At 38.2% G+C, this 18,368-nt stretch overlaps 9 protein-coding genes across 9 annotated transcripts; 3 read left to right on the plus strand and 6 right to left on the minus strand.

The window, feature by feature from the left end:
• Positions 1-2,872: 2,872 nt before the first annotated feature.
• Positions 2,873-4,246, minus strand: GCK72_006287 (uncharacterized protein; the record flags this gene model as incomplete). Its single annotated transcript, XM_003113830.2, has 5 exons — positions 2,873-3,058; positions 3,108-3,178; positions 3,270-3,394; positions 3,441-3,859; positions 3,995-4,246. 5 exons carry the CDS (start codon positions 4,244-4,246, stop codon positions 2,873-2,875), a joined length of 1,053 nt encoding a protein of 350 aa, XP_003113878.2.
• Positions 4,247-4,935: 689 nt separating this feature from the next.
• GCK72_006288 (uncharacterized protein) lies at positions 4,936-6,196 on the minus strand (the record flags this gene model as incomplete). The annotated part of the gene is made up of 5 exons (XM_003113831.2): positions 4,936-5,106; positions 5,156-5,226; positions 5,274-5,398; positions 5,444-5,859; positions 5,963-6,196. The coding sequence occupies 5 exons, from the start codon at positions 6,194-6,196 to the stop codon at positions 4,936-4,938; spliced, it is 1,017 nt and encodes a 338-aa protein (XP_003113879.2).
• A 2,402-nt stretch (positions 6,197-8,598) lies between these two features.
• GCK72_006289 (uncharacterized protein) lies at positions 8,599-9,705 on the plus strand (the record flags this gene model as incomplete). Its single annotated transcript, XM_053725556.1, has 4 exons — positions 8,599-8,670; positions 8,898-9,131; positions 9,289-9,384; positions 9,433-9,705. The coding sequence occupies 4 exons, from the start codon at positions 8,599-8,601 to the stop codon at positions 9,703-9,705; spliced, it is 675 nt and encodes a 224-aa protein (XP_053589750.1).
• A 198-nt stretch (positions 9,706-9,903) lies between these two features.
• On the plus strand, positions 9,904-10,245 carry GCK72_006290 (uncharacterized protein; the record flags this gene model as incomplete). Its single annotated transcript, XM_053725557.1, has 1 exon — positions 9,904-10,245. The coding sequence occupies one exon, from the start codon at positions 9,904-9,906 to the stop codon at positions 10,243-10,245; it is 342 nt and encodes a 113-aa protein (XP_053589751.1).
• Positions 9,916-11,985, minus strand: GCK72_006291 (uncharacterized protein; the record flags this gene model as incomplete). Its single annotated transcript, XM_003113359.2, has 9 exons — positions 9,916-10,153; positions 10,204-10,304; positions 10,507-10,699; positions 10,744-10,859; positions 11,011-11,128; positions 11,280-11,404; positions 11,584-11,668; positions 11,720-11,888; positions 11,934-11,985. 9 exons carry the CDS (start codon positions 11,983-11,985, stop codon positions 9,916-9,918), a joined length of 1,197 nt encoding a protein of 398 aa, XP_003113407.1.
• A 476-nt stretch (positions 11,986-12,461) lies between these two features.
• On the minus strand, positions 12,462-13,130 carry GCK72_006292 (uncharacterized protein; the record flags this gene model as incomplete). The annotated part of the gene is made up of 5 exons (XM_003113860.1): positions 12,462-12,520; positions 12,568-12,696; positions 12,743-12,851; positions 12,899-13,012; positions 13,056-13,130. The coding sequence occupies 5 exons, from the start codon at positions 13,128-13,130 to the stop codon at positions 12,462-12,464; spliced, it is 486 nt and encodes a 161-aa protein (XP_003113908.1).
• Positions 13,131-14,178: 1,048 nt separating this feature from the next.
• Positions 14,179-15,022, plus strand: GCK72_006293 (uncharacterized protein; the record flags this gene model as incomplete). The annotated part of the gene is made up of 4 exons (XM_003113889.2): positions 14,179-14,316; positions 14,366-14,494; positions 14,564-14,806; positions 14,864-15,022. The coding sequence occupies 4 exons, from the start codon at positions 14,179-14,181 to the stop codon at positions 15,020-15,022; spliced, it is 669 nt and encodes a 222-aa protein (XP_003113937.2).
• A 383-nt stretch (positions 15,023-15,405) lies between these two features.
• Positions 15,406-16,636, minus strand: GCK72_006294 (uncharacterized protein; the record flags this gene model as incomplete). Its single annotated transcript, XM_053725558.1, has 7 exons — positions 15,406-15,531; positions 15,574-15,691; positions 15,735-15,849; positions 15,895-16,050; positions 16,101-16,188; positions 16,234-16,375; positions 16,422-16,636. The coding sequence occupies 7 exons, from the start codon at positions 16,634-16,636 to the stop codon at positions 15,406-15,408; spliced, it is 960 nt and encodes a 319-aa protein (XP_053589752.1).
• A 275-nt stretch (positions 16,637-16,911) lies between these two features.
• Positions 16,912-18,210, minus strand: GCK72_006295 (uncharacterized protein; the record flags this gene model as incomplete). Its single annotated transcript, XM_003113406.2, has 6 exons — positions 16,912-17,055; positions 17,138-17,299; positions 17,344-17,454; positions 17,508-17,688; positions 17,734-18,012; positions 18,059-18,210. The coding sequence occupies 6 exons, from the start codon at positions 18,208-18,210 to the stop codon at positions 16,912-16,914; spliced, it is 1,029 nt and encodes a 342-aa protein (XP_003113454.2).
• Between the last annotated feature and the right edge of the window lie 158 nt (positions 18,211-18,368).

An 18,368-nucleotide genomic window follows, 5' to 3' on the forward strand; every position in this document is an offset into this window, starting at 1 on the left:
CGAAAGACGAAAACATACGTAAAACGGCGAAAATATTTTAGGCCAAGACGAAATTTTGTCTTTCTCAAAAATTTTGCGGATTTGAGCGGCGATTTATCACGAAAAACAGCTGAAACGCTTGCTAAAATTATTTTTAGGCAAAAGAAACGCAAAAATTTTGGCGAAAACAGCGAAAACGGAGAGAAAAATTACTCCGGCGACTTTCGAAAACCAAAATGACGACTTGTTGTTGTTGTTGTCGCTTGCTCCAGCTTACGGTAGGCGACGCGGTCGCGTCTGCGGTTTGTCGTGCCGAGACCTGTCGGCCGCGCCTCACCATGCGCCTTTCCTCGAGAAGTTCTTACTGTACTTCATTGATTTACGAAGAATGTTATTTCTTCGCGTCGAAAAACTTGGAGAACGAGTGGAATTTCAGGTTTTTCAGGCGTTTTTCCACTTCCGATGGATTTTGGTAGAAATCCGACGTCAATCTCTGATCATTGGTGCTTCCGGACCGTACAAATGATGACGATGTGTGCTCCTTCGTCCGTTTCTCAGCGAGAAACTCCTTCTTCTCGGCTAATCTTCGTTGTTTGACGTCGATGGCTTGTCGACTTGCTTCCTTTTTACTCCTCGACTATTTCGGATGTCGATAATCCTTTGCCACGTGCTTGTGGCGCCTCTTCCCTGTCCGAAGGGTTGTTTTGACAGGTTATATTCCGTCTACCTGTCTCCATTCTTCTTCCGCTCGCGATCAGAGCTCCTGCTAACCGCGCAAGACAGGCGGTCTTCCCTAGCTAGAATAGGGGAGAGTGTACAGGAAATTCCTGTCCTCACCTCTCGTGGTGCTCGACTCCGAGACCTATGCCTTCACTGCATACCGTCCTTTTCTCAGCCGCCGACCAAGTTTGATAAACGATTTATCGAGTAACTCACTCTGTTGCCTCACGACAACAAGAGTAAGGGTTTAATGTTGTGTAGAGAACTACATGTCTTATGGACAGAAGCAATTCCTGAGAGAGAAGGTGACAGTTAGAGGGTTGACACGGTGGTCAACCCCGTTTCTAACCCCACACGACTCCCTGTGACCAGGAATGCGCTAAACTTACCGACTTTCGGCGGAAAAACTGTCCTGTAGTAGAGTTGAGTGTGGTTGCCATGCTATTCCACGGGTTGGTTGTGCCAAGTGTCCGGAGATCGATGACGGTCGTGGTGTGTTGTACCATCCGTTGCGAATTGAAAAGGGATAACTGGGACGCTCTACCGGGGGGTTTACCGGATAGAGAAACGATAACGTGTTAAAGCGGACCGAAAAATTGCGATGCATCAGCAATTTTGTTAAGAGGGGAAGGGGGGCAGCGACGGCTGACGGCGCGAATTCAGGCTCGTCACAAGTTAGCTAACTATGGTTACCGTGGGTGCACCGCTAAAACAAGGTGACCCGATTACCTAACACCGGTGAAGACGGTTGACGGTGTCGCGCTTCCCATTAACCTACGTTAAAGCCTAGAAATGTTAAAATTTACCTAGAAACTACCTATGTTAACCTACAGTTACTAACCTAAAACTACGGGCGTGCACTCCCGTTGACTAGTTAAAGGAGTAAAGGTCCTAAGCGCACTAAAAAAACAAAAATCAATAAGAAGCGGGGTGGGTGGGTGGGTTTTTAAACGTCTTAAAATTAAGACGCGACTCGCTGCTACCAGTAACGATTATGTGTGTTTATAACAACCCATAAACAGTTATGCGCTTTATAAGGATTTATTAAGTAAAAGCTAAGTGTTACAGCTAAAGTGGCGCTGGGGGAATAAGGAATAACAAAGGGTAAGTCAAAAGGGAATGGAAAACAAGTTAGGGGTACGAAGATCGGCCTGGAATGAGCTTGCGCTCGGCCTTATATACTGGTCTGGGGGTGGGTGAGATTGGCGCCCGCGGGCGTAGGGCAAACGGGAGAGGTCAAATGGTGTGACAACAACAAAGGGTGAGGGATAAAAGTGCGCGTGGAGACGCAGACAATGAAAGCTAGAATTATCAGTCCGTTGAGTCCAGTCCATACTTTACATTATCTCTCGATGCTTTTGATATCGTCAACAGTATCAATTTCTGGTTTATTCTAGTCAATTGTGCACTCACAGTAGTCATTCTTCTTCTAAATTTCAACAGGGATAAGAAGCAAGTTTAAATCATTTTAAAAAAAAAACTAAAAACAGCAATTTCAGAGTCAAAAAATCAGTTTTTGATACCAAGATCAAATATAATTCGTTTGAAAACTTGCTGACTACTAAAGCAATTTGTAGTATTACTTTTACTCAATTTGCTTTTTTGAGCTTTTCGACTGGAGCAGGTAAATACGACTATTTGAAAGCAGAAAAAATTATGAATTTTCATATTTCAGTGACAATTATAAGTTCAATTGAAGCTGGAATATCGGAAGAAGTGTTTCATATTGTTGCACAGTCACTCACGGTAAGTCAAATTTTACTGATGGTTTGGGAATCACGAGATTCGGAATCACAATTCAATTTCGTTCTAAAAATTCCCTACTCTCAAGTTTTTCTTCTCTTTCCAAAAGTGATAATCTTCTAGACTTTCATCGTAATTCCCAGTGCTCACAAACCTATTTCAACCTTTCCTCATAGATAGCATTTTTATTTTTCCACCAACCAATAATCAACCATAAAAAGTCGCACTTATATATTTCCACAAAGAGATCAAAACTCCATATTCTAACATTTCAGGGTCTTGTATATGCGAATGTATCAATTCCAGTAATTATTCTATTAAAAACGAAACAATGCATTGAACAAAGAAGAATATCAATTGATAAAATGACAACTTCAACGAATCACGCGGATTATTATATGACGTCTTTGCGAGCTTCTTGGGAGAAGTTCTAATTAGATCTGTTCGATTGAAATCCGTTGTTCCATGCCTCCTTCAATGAATCGAAATGTTCTTTTGTCATTGTTGACTTCTCTGAGATAACAAGTGAATTGATTTTCAGTCGACGAACTTTTGAAATTTGATTTATTTGATGGCAGATTATAATTGGAACCAGAAAGTTTGCGTACGTCAGACCCTGAAAAAGAACATATTGGATAAAATACCAATGAATTGATTCCACCTACCGTAGCGAAAGCAATGCTGAGATGATACCAAGTCACTGGAATTGAATCTTGAAAATTTTTGAAGATTGTTGCTGAAAGAGAATATAGTCTAGTCAGTCATCATGGGAAAAAGGAACTAATTGGCTCTCAGAAATCTCTAATTAGTAACAAATTATAGCTTACGTATGAAGGAAGTCGAAAGAAGGCAGACGACTTGAGAGAAGATAACCCAGCAGATTGCTTTCGTGGCAAGATAGTTCTCATAAGTGTTATAACGAGATTCTGTGTCGTAGACGTTGTGAACCATTCTGAAACTTGTGACATAGTCTGAAGAGTTACGCTAGTTCTACTTACTGCTTCTCCTTTTTCGAGTTTTTAATAAAGAGAATAACTGAAATAACCAATACGAATCCCAGAACGTACAACCGAGTTGAGGTGACATAGAAAAATTTGACAGACGCAGTTGCAGTTGGATAATTACACATTGCAACGTAACTAGTGTAGGCAGAGTCATAGAATATCCAATAGATAAGAAGAATTGGGATTCCAATTTGGAGAATTATGAAGATGACAGTAGCAGTTGTTTGGAATGAATTGTAGAATGATCGAGGATTGGATGAGAGAAGACGATCGAGGAAGAGTGAAATGCAGACGATACTCGAGAAAAGATTCGTGTGATAATAAACGATTCCATCAACGAAACAATCAGCAGTGAGAAATAAAATGGAACATGGATCATTTGCAAATCGGATGGCTCGAACGACAGTTTTAACCTGAATTTAAAAAGTTCTTAACTGTTGAAAATGAATCTCCACTTTTTCTTAATGAACTTAGGAATTAGTGTCTACATTTTGCTATGCTCACATCCTTCACAAATTCAAATAAAAATAAATAAATAAGAAACGAACTCTGATAACTGCAGTGATTCCTTGATGAATAATTCCATTGATAACCGATGTGAGTAGTAATATTTTAGTACAAGTTGGAAATACATTCTGATTTAACAGTTTCCGTATGGCAAAACGCGACACAACGAATCCTGCGAAAATGACGGAGAGAATGAAGAAATGATTGAAAATCATAAAGGGTGACGTCAGAGCATTTAGAAGATCTTCAGATGCACAAGAAGGATCGACAGGATTCGGAGAAGAGTTAGACATCTTTACGATCTAAGATTGAGAGCTAACTTCAAAATGAATCAAAGAAGAGACGACAAGCTTATAATTTAGTCAGAAGAGAGAAGAGATTCGAGAGAAAAAGATGTGGTTACGTGATCCGAATTCCCTTGGGAGGACTGTGATTAGCTCTTTTTGATGTCAACATCACGTTCAATAGAAAAGATAAATTTAACTTATTTTTTGATGATTAGATGTCAAATGAATGAGAAATGTGTTGTCTGGTGGTTTGATCTCATTTTGATTTGATCCCTGTTTTCAAGTAGACTTTTCAAGAAAGAGTTGGACAGACACCAATCTAGAGACATCTTCTGTAATCCATACGTCAGAGCTCTGTGAGGATCTCGAAACAGAATTTCATGGAGGCGGTTACAATTAGAAAGAGGGCAGTGAAGAATCAGGAGAGTCAAAAACTTATGAACAGATGGCCTGTAAGACATTTAAAACTTCCAAGAGAATCTCGTAAGGAAAAGAAAAAAAATTTTCAACAGAAAATGTTAAGAAAAAAACGAAATTACAATACATCGAATAAACAAGAAAATTATGGAAAAAGGATAGACGACTCCAAATTTTAATGACAACGAACTCAACTATGGTTACATTTACTGATAAATTGGGAATTGAGAGCTGAAAATAAGATATATGTTGTATTCTGACAAAATATATTATCTGATTTAATCGAAATTCTTCTTCCGATTCCAAAGAAAGTCCAATGTAGTGAAATGATCCAGAAATCCTTCTTTCTGATTCTTCATTTTTCCAATATTTCTTCGTCGACGTTTGCTTATTTGGTTTGATTGATAGCAGATGATAATTGGAAGAAAGAAGTTTGAGTAGGTCAGTCCCTGAATTCTTATTTTAATAGTGATAAAGAATTCATCTGAAATTGAATACCATCATGAAACCAGTCAATGGATCAACAATAGTTTCTGGAAAGATATCAGTGTGCATTCGGATTTGTTCCGCTGAAAAAAATATTCTTAAGTTTCTCAACGTCTTATGTTTTTCTCACTCGCAATCGCAGTTGTGGCAAGACAGATAATTTGGACAATTATAATGATACAGACTGCTTTAGTTGCCAACAGATTTTCATATGATTTGTAACGAGAAATCGTGTCGTATACTCTGTGAATCATTCTGGAAAATAGTACTTGAGGTGGATATGTATGCAGTTAGATTTACCTTTTCTCTTGTTTTCGATTTAAAATGAAAGTGAGAAAAGAGAGAATGAAGAATAATCCGAGAACACAGAAACGAAAACGGTTGAAAATGTAGAATTTGGAGCCGATTGAAGGAGGTGGATAGTTGCACATTGACACGTATCCAGTGTATGTTACATTATAATATACCAAATGGAGAAGAAATATTGGAATGATTGACTGGAAAACCAGGAATAAAACGACGAAAAATTTGTAATTTTGTTGGAAATGTTTAGAGTTAGTTGAAAACAGACGGTCGAAGTAGAGGGAAATGCAGCAGAGAGAAGTGAAGAAGTTGGTGTAATAGTAAATATTCTGTTCGATGATGCATTCAGATGAATGAAATTGTATTGCACAAGCATCTGAACCATACGCAAGAGCACGGAAGATTGTTCTCAGCTGGAAACAATTGTGTTTAAGGAATTCTGAATTTAAGTTCTGATTTAGACTTGTTATGTGCTAATGTATATTTCAGCAAAGATCAGCCAACTCCCAAACGTACCCTGATTTCAGCCACTGTCAACTGATGAATAACTCCATTTGCAATTGCTGAACACAATAAAATTCGAGTCGAATTTGGAAATATATTGCGTCCATAAAGTTTTTGGAGTGCAAGATTTGTAGCGAAGAAGCTGACCAGAATAACCAAGAGAATGAAACAATGATTTGACATCATAAACGGAGAAGTTAAAGTGGATCGAATTGCTTCAGTGGTACAGTTTCCATCGCGATCCATTTCTGAAAATTGTCTTATCGACAATAGAATCAATTCAGAAAATGAGAGATGTCTTGGCAAGAAAAACAGACAGAATTCGACAAAAAAAATAAGATGAAAGCTGTGGTTATCTTAATCAGACTATAATCGAAACGAGACGTCTGTTTATTCATTTCTCAACGGTCTTCCATCTGGTCGAAAATAAAATTTATCGCTCGTTTGAGTCAACTTCAACACGTGAGAACAAATTGAGTAATCACTGTAATTGGCTGAGAAATTTAAGAAGTAATATAGGGATCATTTCGAGATTTCCATTCCGATCGAACTGAATTTCTTCGTGTGTTAAGACAGAAATCTGATAAGAGAAAGGAGTGGCTTTTGTTATTTTTAGATAAACTAATTTCCAGGAAAAGAGAAAGAATTTTATTTTCAGCAGACTTTTTCTGGAAGAAAACAAAGCTTGACTAGTTTCGAGTGGGCACAAAGAGTAACAATCAAAAACCTTATTTTGGAACTAAACAATAGAAAAACATGTGAATCTCGATACTTAACACGATTCCAAATACTTAAAAGTCCTTTTGGTTCCGAGGGCTTCAGCTCACAAATTAAATTGGTGTCGCCTGAAATGCTTTCAAACAAAACTTCCAACTCACTCTGTCACGAAAAAATAAGAAAAGTGAAGAAAGAAAAATTCCGTTACTTTTTAGCGTACGTCTTCGTTCTTCTGACATTCACAAAACATGAATTTTCTGATATTAACAAACTCCAACATTCCCTACTATCGTATGACTTGTAATTACAAGTTGGACTATAGAAATGGCGAGTTTTCAGCATTTACGAATGCCATCATACTTGTTTTTCTTCTCATTTCATCGCTCTCTTTGATCTTTTTAAATCTTCATAATCTCCAACATATTTCGTTTCTCCTTTCCCAGATCATCGTCGCAATGAGCCTTTGAATCGTTCCACTTCTCATCCGAAGGTCATGTTGCTCGTCATCCATCCATTCAAGGACACTTTCTTTTCCATCATTTTTCTTTTTCATTTTCTTGTTGAACAAGGACAGGTTGTACTAGTACATATGGCCGGATAAAGTGGATTACGTCTACCGTAATCCGCTTGCCAACCAATTGTTCGCTAGCTACATTTTCAACAATCGGACGAACGGAAGACGGAAAAGCGAAAAAAGAAATCATAAATCGAAATGAAAAAAACAGTTTCCCAAACAAGTAAAAAGTTATTTTGTATACTGTACACACTTTCATTTAGGTCATATCGGATTGGATGTGTCTTCTCAAAAGTAAACAGAAAAAGAAAAAAGAAGAAGAAAAGTACAAATACGGAAAAAAGAGTGATTTGAGATGAGAAGAGTACGAATAAATGGGAATCAGTGATTTGAAAATCTTATGTTTCGATGCTCGAGGACGAGAGCTGTGGATTCTGAATGGGGGAGGAGTTGTGGGGGAGCCAAGTCAGAAACAGCGAATGCAGAGAAATGCCAAAAATAGAATGGTAGAAGTTCAGGAATATTGAATATGACTTCTCTTTCATATTCCAGAATGTGAGAACTACTTGGGAAATCGAAACTCGATATTTGGGACAGTGAGATTTACTATTCGAGCAGAACACAGATTGAACCTGATTTCTGAAAAAAAGTACATTATTTCGAGAAAATCGTTTTAGACAGGCGCAAGATTGAGCCGAAGGACCGGTCAAAGTATAATTGTTTTCAAAATATTTTTTTGATTCGAAAAGTTCAGATGAATCGTCACTTCTGCAAGCTAACTAGGGAAGGTCATGGAGTCCGTTTGGAGTTATGGAACGTGACCTATATCATTGGAAAGCTGAACATTTTCGTGTCTTGAAAAAGTAATCATTCTCTATTTTTCCGAACTTTGACCTCATTTTCTCGAATACCCGGCCTCCAGGACAAAACCTGTATATATATATATTTGGAATCAAGGTTTTTTTTTCAGATTTCCAATGATATAGGTCATGTCTCATAACCCAGAAACGACTCCATGACCTTCCCTAGTGAGCCAATATTGACACGCTTCCGAATTTAGACCGTTAAAAACAATAACTACGTTACCCGGATTTTTGTTGAACCACAACTATTCTTCAGCTGATTGTTGAGTAGATCATAACACACAAAGCTCAACTTTTCACTTTCAATAACCTTCAATATTCAACCCTTCATTGTCACTTTCAATGGCACCGATTGGCATTCCACTTTCTTCTTTTTTCTCTTCTCGATTACAAAACCGTGTGTATCGTAACCGGTTCGGATGAGCGAAGTTGGCATATATGCATACAGAGTAGTAGCATACGGACGGACAGACTGCGCACCGCCCATTTCCGACTATAAAATGAGGATTTGCTGCCAAAACTATTATAAACTCATCAATTCACTTGCTTTTCCAATGACTTCTTCCTCTTCAACTACTCTCTCGATTGCTCTTCTTTTTGCAACTTTTTGGACTTCTGCCAATGCGGTAATGCGGTTTTCTCTTCTTTTTTTTGAATTGAAAAAGTTTTGGTAGAATTTAAATTTGGAAGTTTAGCTGTTGAGCTCTAGAAATGAATTTTCCTACTTTTTTCAAATTATAAGCCAAAATCTACTCCAATTCATTTCAACAGATCTTCATGAATTTCTGTAATTCATTGTTTATTTTCTAGATATATATCTATCTCTCATCTTATCCAAACTCCAATTCTTTAGTGTGTTGCCTCTGGAACATGTGGCCTAGGTCCATGTTTTAACCCTCTTCCTGCTCTCCCATCTCCTTGTGCTTCCTCTGGCTGTGGACCTGGATTCTCGTGTGGATCTTATGGATGTTATCGTTCAAAAGCCCGCGTACATGCTGCTGGAACTCACCATCAGGGACCAATTCTATTTGGAGCGGATCGATTCTCACAGTTCCGTCGTCAACAGCCAACACCTCAACAGGCAACGGTGAGTATGTGTATCCGGTTGTATTGGCCGGCTTGTCGTGGCTATCAAACCGTATAATCCGATGATGCACGAGGGGGATACGGCTAATAGGACATTTCTTTCTTTCTCTCGCCTTTTTACACTCATTGTTTCCACTAAACAGGTTTTTTATTTCCAGGACCCAAATGCGTTATTTATGCAATGTTGTGAGCAAAGAGGACTTCCAGATGCATGCCTTCAGAAGTGTACATTCAATACTTATTCTAAAGAATCTGTAAGTTTCTCTCAATGTCTTTCGGTGATCTACTTTATTCTTTTTCAGTTAACCCGAATGTACTTCCGTCAAGATGCTTGCCCACTGGCTGCTTCTGCAGAAATCCAATTCTGTGCAGCTCAAGGAAGAGATCATCGTTCGTGCTGTATCAGAAATGGAGTGACCACTACTCTTGCTGGAGATAAATGCTTGACTTTCTGTGATCAGAGACCTGGAAATGTCACTCTTCTCGACTATTCCTATGTTTCTTGCTATGATCGCTTCGAGAACATGAAGTCCTGCTTCTGGCACGATGCTGCTGAAAGATCCAAGAAGTATTGATCCTAGAATTCAGTTTTCATTCCCCAATTTTCCGATGTCTTTCACATTTGTCTGTATAATACATATTTATAGACGTGATGACCACGTCTCATTCTATTTTATGAGTAACCCATAGTTTCTCACAGTCAGCAATGCAAATAAATAAATAAATAAATGATAAAATAAGTTACTACAGAAGTGAATATTTTCATGTGATACATGTATGACGTGTTAGCTGACGAAAATCTGTGCAATATCGTCATGTTCGTAGATTCTTTTGGTGAATGTGTCAGTGATTCGAATTCCGGAGATGCTTTGAATTCCAACGGCAACGGGAAAAACGTTGAGAGTAAAATCGACATATTGAGAGGGTGGAAGTTGTCCAAGAGAGACTCCAGATGGAGAACAGAATACGAGATGTCGGTTCGATGGTTGTTCCAGACGAAGTTGAAGATCGAGTGCTCGTTCCCTGCATGTTACAAATCTTGCGTGGATAAATGGAAAGTTTTAAAAACATACGAGCAATTGTACAGCCTGCAGGCGACTTCAAATGGTTTCTGAACATCAACACAAGCTGGTGTATTTTCTACCGATAATCGGACATCACCAAATCCAGGTGCCTGAAATTATGCAGATAAATTGGAAGTTTTAGTTTTCAAAAAGTGAAGCAAAGACAACAAATTTGATATTTGTTTCGAATAGGTGTTCTATATTTCAACATCATATTTTGGATACTGAATATTAATCAATTCGATTCAGATAATAATGAAGATCTTGGTTTTCGTTTATTTTGTCCGGAGTCCGTGAATTCCCTAAACTTACAATTCTTTGCAATGCACTCGTTTGTAGCCGTCCCTTTTCTCCCATACTCGTTCTCCACGACATATCTAACTTTCCAATACTCGTCAGATCTTTGTATCCGAGTGTGTTATTCACATCAATTGGCGAAAGACAGAATAGGAATTGTCGAATATCTTTCGGCTTCAGAAGTTTTCCAACTTCTGGAAATTCGTCTCTGAAAACATTTGAGTTTCAATGATTTTTTTAAAAATTACTCACTCATGTGATACGCTGGTTACTTTGTAATGTTGACTTGGATCCAACTCGACTCTCTCCAGGAACATGCTCGAGTTCGATGTATTCTCTATTTGAGCTTCAAGATAAACATCCTGATTCTGGAAAATACATAATTATGAAAACATTCCGGAGAACTCGGTGTCTCACCGCATTATCCTAAAAGAAAACGACATAAATGCACAGCACTCGAGGACGATTCATGCAAAAATGAGTTTTGAATACTCGAATAAAACAAAATTAGAAACAAACCTCAGCACTATAAAATTTAGTTTTCACATCAATTGGCTTTGAAACAGGAAATTTGAAAAACTTTCGGAAATACATGTTTTCGCCAGACAATGTCTTGTAGTTGACGGAGCATATCAAACTGGAAAAAATAAATAACGTTCTGCACAGGGTGTCATGGCAACAAAAAGATTAAGAAAAGCGAGGAGAGCGTCTTGCTTTGGAGGCTTTATGAGAATAGAAGAAAACTATTTATATAGTACTAGAAATGAAAGTATTTCTTCAGAACTTACATATGCTGTCCGATCTCTTTTACTTCATGACTGATAACTTGTCCATCACATTTCGATGATTCGATGGTAGTGTCTTGGACGGAACAAGGGAGAACGACTCTTTGTGTTGAAGTTTGAAGTTCGCACTGTAAACTAGTATTGGGTGATCGAATATTGAATTCTATGTTTATTCTATTTTCAATCCAAAAAATTCACAATTGTTTCATGGAGAAAGTCTACGGATGGGAGAACGAGTTACAAAATACTCCATTTCAACATACACCTACTTTTTACAACTTATTTTGATATCAGTTAAAAAACGTACCTTGAGGCTTACGTTCACCACACTAGTTTCACTTTCGTTGACAACGTTAACGTAGAATGTGAATGTCTCTCCAAGATAAATATTTCTGAATCAGATTTCTTCCTTTTCAATCCTCACCTATTTCAATAAAACTCACTCGAACATTTGAGGAGCGATGAGATAATCTCCAATTGGAAGGTCGTTTCTAGACTCTTTTGATAATTCTGATACTTTTCCCGCGAGTAGCTCTCCGAATCCAGTTGGATCAACCGGATCGTGTGAGAATCCACCCACTGGTGCAAACTTCGGGCGTGCTAATCTCATCACTAAAGAATTGTTATTGGAAACGCGTCTCAAAAATACATTTTTACCCCGCAATGCCAGCATCTGTTGTGTCGACGAGTTGGAAAGACTGTCAGTCATCGCCTAGAACAATTGCATAAGTTTTGATGAAATTTGAGCTCACAGTATGAGATTTCGGAATTTCTAACCAACATATATTACAGGCATTTCTTATCGTGCAATATTTATTTGGTTCAACAGGACGGAAGTCAGAGGAAACTACCCAAAGTTAAATGAAAGCGGACACCGAGGAACAGATATTACCAGACAGCTCCCATAACCCCCCTAGGAATCGATAAATGGAACGCGGAAAGCCTGCTTTACATAGCTAAAATTTATTAGCCAGTTGAGGATCGGGAATAAATTTGTATACAAAACAAGTATTACAACGAACACTAGTGGGGGTGGAAAAAAGGTGACAGAGCAAGTATATTTTTTAAAAGAGATTCATTGAAGTCGATCAACAGTAACAAGAAACATAAGATACACTAATGCGGAGGTTATCCGTACTGTTCATCTCACAAGACTCGCGACTTGATCGATGAAAGGATAGTGTTTTATTGCTCATCGGCCTTCGTCTCGTTCTTGGAGGCGGCGTCGAAGTCTCCAACAAGCTCTGAAAAATGAAGTGTAATTTAAGTTTTTAGAGTTTAAATAATTTACCTGGCACATCTTCATCATCTCCCTTTCCGTCTGGTCCGAGCTTGGTGACGTTGTTGGCAAGTTTCTTAAGGTGGGTGAGGGACTCTGGACCGAGCTGATTAAGGATTCCTGGGAGCATCTCAGTAATTTCTGAAATATATAGTGAGAATTAATAGATAATTTAAAAACTACTCACGCTTGTTATCAGCGGATCCGGTGACAGAGAAGGTGTTGGCTGGAACGGAGGTCTGGACTTTGGGGTTGTTGAAATGGATAACAGTTCCATCGTCCTTGATCATGTTGACCTGAAATCATATTGAAAATTTTTGCAATCAAATTAAAAACTGGTTACCTCCTCGATTCCTGGAATGTTGGTGACGGAGAGTTTCTTCAAGTTACTTTGAAGCTTCTTATCATCAGCAGCAGCGGTCTTATGGATGACCTTCTTCTTTCTGCGTGGAGTTCCCTGATAATTAAAACATTGAAACTATAAAGGATATTCTTTCTACCTTTCCTCCGATTCTGACATGCTCTTGTTGAGCTTGAAGCTTCTTGATTCTCTCCGCAATAGCTTTGCTATCCATGTTCGGAAGGATATTACCTGCAGAAAAAAAATTGAGAAAAACAAGATAACGTGTAACGCAAATGCGTGAGAAGTCAACGATACGAGCAGATAAGGAGATCCATTTGTAATCGACGTCAAAATCATGAAGAGAACAAATAATGCAAAGGTAAACTATAACTATCAAATTTCAACTTCCTAAAATTGCTATGGAATAACAACTACTTTTTAGTCCAGACAGACTATTAAACAATAGCTTAATAACTTTAATTTTCAACAGAAATTTGGGAGAAATTGAACGAAAAAACAGTGAAAATCGCAAGCAAAAATCAAAGAAACGGTAAAACTTTTCACAAGACCCGAACATTCCGTGCGTATGTGCCCCACGCTTCAAAATTTGTTGGTATAGGGGTAAGGGGCACACACGCAGCGTCTGGCTTGTTGCCAAAACTTTTCCTATGTTTGTCTGCGTCTATCTCTCCTCTCAACTCTCTTCTTTTTCATTTTCTCTCTTTCTTTCTTCACCAGTGGCAAGGAAGAACTATTTCGTAATTTTCTCGTTGTCTCGTTTTTATTGAATGAATCACAAGGGTTCTCAGCTTTATTTAAGTTGTGAAATTCCGGTTGAGAAACGTCGATTTCTTAGTTTTTCTTTGCAACATTGACTAAACCAGTTTCAGTGACACATAATGTCTTTTTACTTCAATATCACTGAGCTTAACTATTTTTCGTGCTGTTTTTAATGTTTCTCTTCATTTTAAATCAATACTCTCGCCGAAAATGGCGTCTCGTGTTGTTTGTCTCCGTTTCCATAGCAGAGTCTGGTCAAGTTTTTGCTTGTTTTCTACTGAAGTAGTCAAAATTGATTTTTTTTCTTTACGTTGTCTTCAATCAGGCGACCTTTTTTCTGTTCTTGCCGATTACACTATCACGGCATGATGACGTATTCGCGTCTCCTTATTTGGTTGAGAGATGACTCATCGCTCAGTTCCTCTTTATTCTCGGTTCACACTCCGCTTCTCCTTTCTTTTTATTGTCTTGCGAATTTTTATTCTTCTTTTTTTCAGAAAATGAGCCTGTTTGGTAAGATTTTCGGAGGAAAGAAACAGGAAGCTCCAGCCACTCCTCAAGATGCCATCCAAAAGTTGAGAGAAACCGAAGAAATGTTGGAGAAAAAGCAAGACTTTTTGGAGAAAAAAGTCGTAGATGTAAGAACAATTTTTGTTTATTACCGGAACTAACCCATGTTTATTTTAGGAAAAGGCAAATGCGGTAAAATACGGGACCAAGAACAAGCGCATGGCTCTCCAATGCTTGAATAGAAAGAGAAATTTTGAGAAACAATTAGCACATATCGATGGAGTTTTGGCCACTATTGGATTTCAGGTTAGTTCTTCTTTCAGACATAAAAAGTTATTTTGATATATTTTAAAATGGTAATTTTTTATGTTATAGAGAGAGGCTCTAGAAAATGCTTCCACAAACGCTGAAGTACTCAATGTGATGAGTCACGCCAGCAAGGCTTTGAAAACCGCACATAACAACATGGATATCGACCAAGTCCACGATCTGATGGAAGATATTGCTGAGCAACAAGAAGTGGCAAATGAAATAGCTGAGGCCATTTCGAATCCTGTCGGTTTTAGTTCTGCTGTCGATGATGATGATTTGATGCGCGAGTTGGAGGAACTCGAACAGGTTTGTTATATCATTCAAATCAATGATTAAGCAGGAAACTAATGAAATCATTTTCAGGAAGAGCTCGACAAAGAGCTTCTTGACGCCAGAGCTCCCCCGGTGGTGCTTCCTGATGCTCCAAGCGTTGCATTGCCCGCGGTTCCTGCTTCAAAACCACGAGCTGCTGTCGCTGCCGATAAGGACCTTGAAGATCTCGAGAGCTGGGCTAACGCGTAATTCATAAATTGAATTCGTCATTCTTTTTCATTCCTTTTCTTTTTTTTTCGTCTTGCACCCCTTTCATCTCTCCACGTCCACACTTTATATGGCCCAACTTTCTAATCACGACAGTTTAGTGAAGTTGGGTAAAGCATCTGGTTCTCCAAGTCATTAGTCATTTCATTTGTAACAGAATTCTTACCGCTTCGACCCAAGTTCATCAAACTTTGTAAAATATTACCGAGGAGTCGAAAGATATGCGCTACCATTATTTGTTTCCTCAAGCCACACCAAACCCGAAACCCTGTGTATGTATTATAGTACCCATTTTTCTAATTAAAATTCTTCATTAAACCGAACTTTGAAAAACACCGGATTAAACAAGTAAACAATAAGCAACTTCACATTTCGTCGTGGAGGCTGTTGCGACCTGACAGGAGACTGGAACGAGCAAGTAACCAATCGCGTTCCAGAAGCTCTTCCAGCGATAATTTACCATCATTATTCGCATCCGCAAGCATCATAATCTGAATAATTGCTCGTTTACGATTTATGTGAAAACAACTCACGTTGTTTACTTCTTTGGAAGCGAGACGGAAATTTTGTGGATCAACGTATTCGTACAGCTCACGAAAAGATGCGTCACCGTCGGAGTTGGTGTCGATTTCAGTATTGAATTCTACCAGTCTAAAATACAAGTTTCGGGACAGTCGTGTTAATTGTGACGAACCTTCTTTCTTTCTCCGCTTTTTCCATTTTCTCGAATTCCGAATTCTCCTCCTCAATTGTTCCAGGAATCCCGTTGACAAATTCATCACGGGAGATCAGTCTGTTATTGTCTTTGTCTAAAAAGCGATTTCTTATTGTATCTTAGCGTCAGATAAATTTACCATAGACATCAATCAAATCGTTGACGATTTCTACAAGACCTTGTGCAGAATACTCTGGATGTAGAAACACATGCCATTCCATTTTATCCAGTCTTCCATCTCGAGTTATGTCTGAACGGTTGAACATTCTTTTCTCATCGTCTACACGATGTGGGTCTGAAGAGTGAAGTTCAAATTATATTTGAAGATGATTTACTACAAAATACCTTCTGTATGAGCATTCATGAGCTCGTTTTCATCGTGATCCTTGCCATGCATCTGGCTAAAGTGCGGCTCGAACTCCTCCCATATAATCTAAAGTAAGCAGAACGGTCATTAGACAGGCACACAGATTCTTACATATCCATCTTTGTCAACGTCGATAATTTCAAAGAACGCTTCTGAATCATTTTTGCTTTTTTCTAGATGTTCTTCCATATTTTTCCGCACTTGTTGTTTTAGTTCATCTAAAGTCAAAAATCCGTCTTCATTCGTGTCAGTCCTGAATAAATAGAGTACTAAATCAGTTTCGTTTAATTAGCAGTTACATCTTGAACATTTCCCTGATACTGGCTGCTAATTCATTTGTATCCATAGAGTTGAGATTGTGCGAGAAAAGCATTTCTTGTCGAAACTTTTCATTGATTTCTCCGTCTCTTTCCAACGGCATCAACTGAACATGATCGTTGCCAACAAATTCTGACCGGTTTAAGGGGACACTGATGACTGTATTGATGATAAAAATGGCAAGGTATGGCTTCATCGTGTCTAAAAACGTACGAAATTAAGTGTTAGCTGAAACAGAAATATGATTAAACAGATTCAAAACACGAGAAACCCCGAGAAAGGAAAAAGAAAGGTTCAGTAATAATGTACATATTGTTTTATGATTAAACATGCAATACAAAATATACTGTGGATTGGAATGTGATTGGATTCATAAAATGTTGCAAGAACCAGAAGAAAAAATTAGTTGAATATTTAGAACCACATGTAAAAAAATGTGATGAATTTTTAAGTGATCGTTGAGTGTTTCAGTTATTGTTTGAACATTTTTGAGTAGGTAACACGCGAATCCTCTTTCTTTTCTGCTCGTCTTTCGGTCACAATTTTCATTTCTCGAGCAACAATACTGGCTGCAGCTGGATGGTTGCGCAGCAGCAGTTTGAGGTCTTCCTCTGCCTAAAATCGATTGTTTTAGAAGAACGAAGAGCATAAAGTGCAAGAGAGCAGCAGCTGTCCCTGTTGTCCAATGTAAACTCACTTCGTCTAATTTCCACGCGGCAATGCGGGCTTTCGCACGACGAAACAGCGCCTTTTCGTTGGTTTCTTCACGTTTTAGGACTTCACTTGATGTTTCCTCTGCTTCATGAAGATCACCAATATTGAGATAACATTGAGACATATTTGCGTATAATGGAATGTTCTGAAAAACGGAAATCAGAGAGTACGGGGCAGAATTTACGAAACCTTTCTATCAAGTTGAACCCATTCAGGTTCTCCTGGTTTCTCTCTGAGAATCAAAGTATCCAATCGTGTCAGTGCATCACGATAAGCATCAATCGCTTCTTTGTAGTCTTTCTAAAAGCAGAAATAAGAAAAGTTTTAACCAATCATGAACCATTTAAACATACTTTTACAAATAGTTCGTTTCCTTTCTGTCGGAGAGCTTCAACCGATTTCAACTTGTCTTCCTCATCCAATTGCCACGAATCATGTTCATACTGATCTGGCTCAAATACTTCAAGAAGATGAAAAACAAATCGAAGAGGTCGGGGATTCTTCATTAAATCATCCAGTTCATCATATCCAGTTCTGAAATCCAAAAGTACAAAAATAGAATATTTTTCTCACGCATACCCTTGAGCAACGCTAGCAGCACACATGTGAGTTGTGTGACCATGGTCATGCTTTCCATCACATGGTTTCACGATATCTCTCAATTTTTTGGACACAAATGGATATTGAATAAGATCGATACATTCGACATCAAACTGAGAAATTTCGTCGACAAGCATTGTTTTCAGGCATTCTTCGAAAACCGGCAATTGAAACTTTTTGCCGAAAACGACTTCCAGTGGTTTTCCATATCCATCGGGCCACGATTTGCGAGTATCATCGATGCAACGATAAGCATCTCTGAATTAAAATAAAGTATTGAAACTGAATTTCAAGTTTTATTAACTTTTCGGCTGGCATCGGTTCTCCCTTTCCCGGTTTTTCTATTGGAAAAAGTGTTTGATAATGAAAAACAGCTTTCGTTCCATCAGAATATTCAGATATCTTTCCTTTTCCTCCACTTATCGTTTTTTTGACAACAGGTGACTTAGCCGACATACTGTAAATTTAAATACAAGAAGATTGAGATGTGAGAAAATGGTTTTTTTTTAGGTATTCGAAAGAGATAACTTTTTATTTGGATTGTAAAAAACTAATATGAAAGTTTTATTAAATTTCTCTTATTATATCTTTTTATTACATTATTCTCGTAGGAG

This window comes from Caenorhabditis remanei, chromosome II (assembly GCF_010183535.1).
Source record: "Caenorhabditis remanei strain PX506 chromosome II, whole genome shotgun sequence".
Lineage (NCBI taxonomy): Eukaryota > Metazoa > Nematoda > Chromadorea > Rhabditida > Rhabditidae > Caenorhabditis > Caenorhabditis remanei.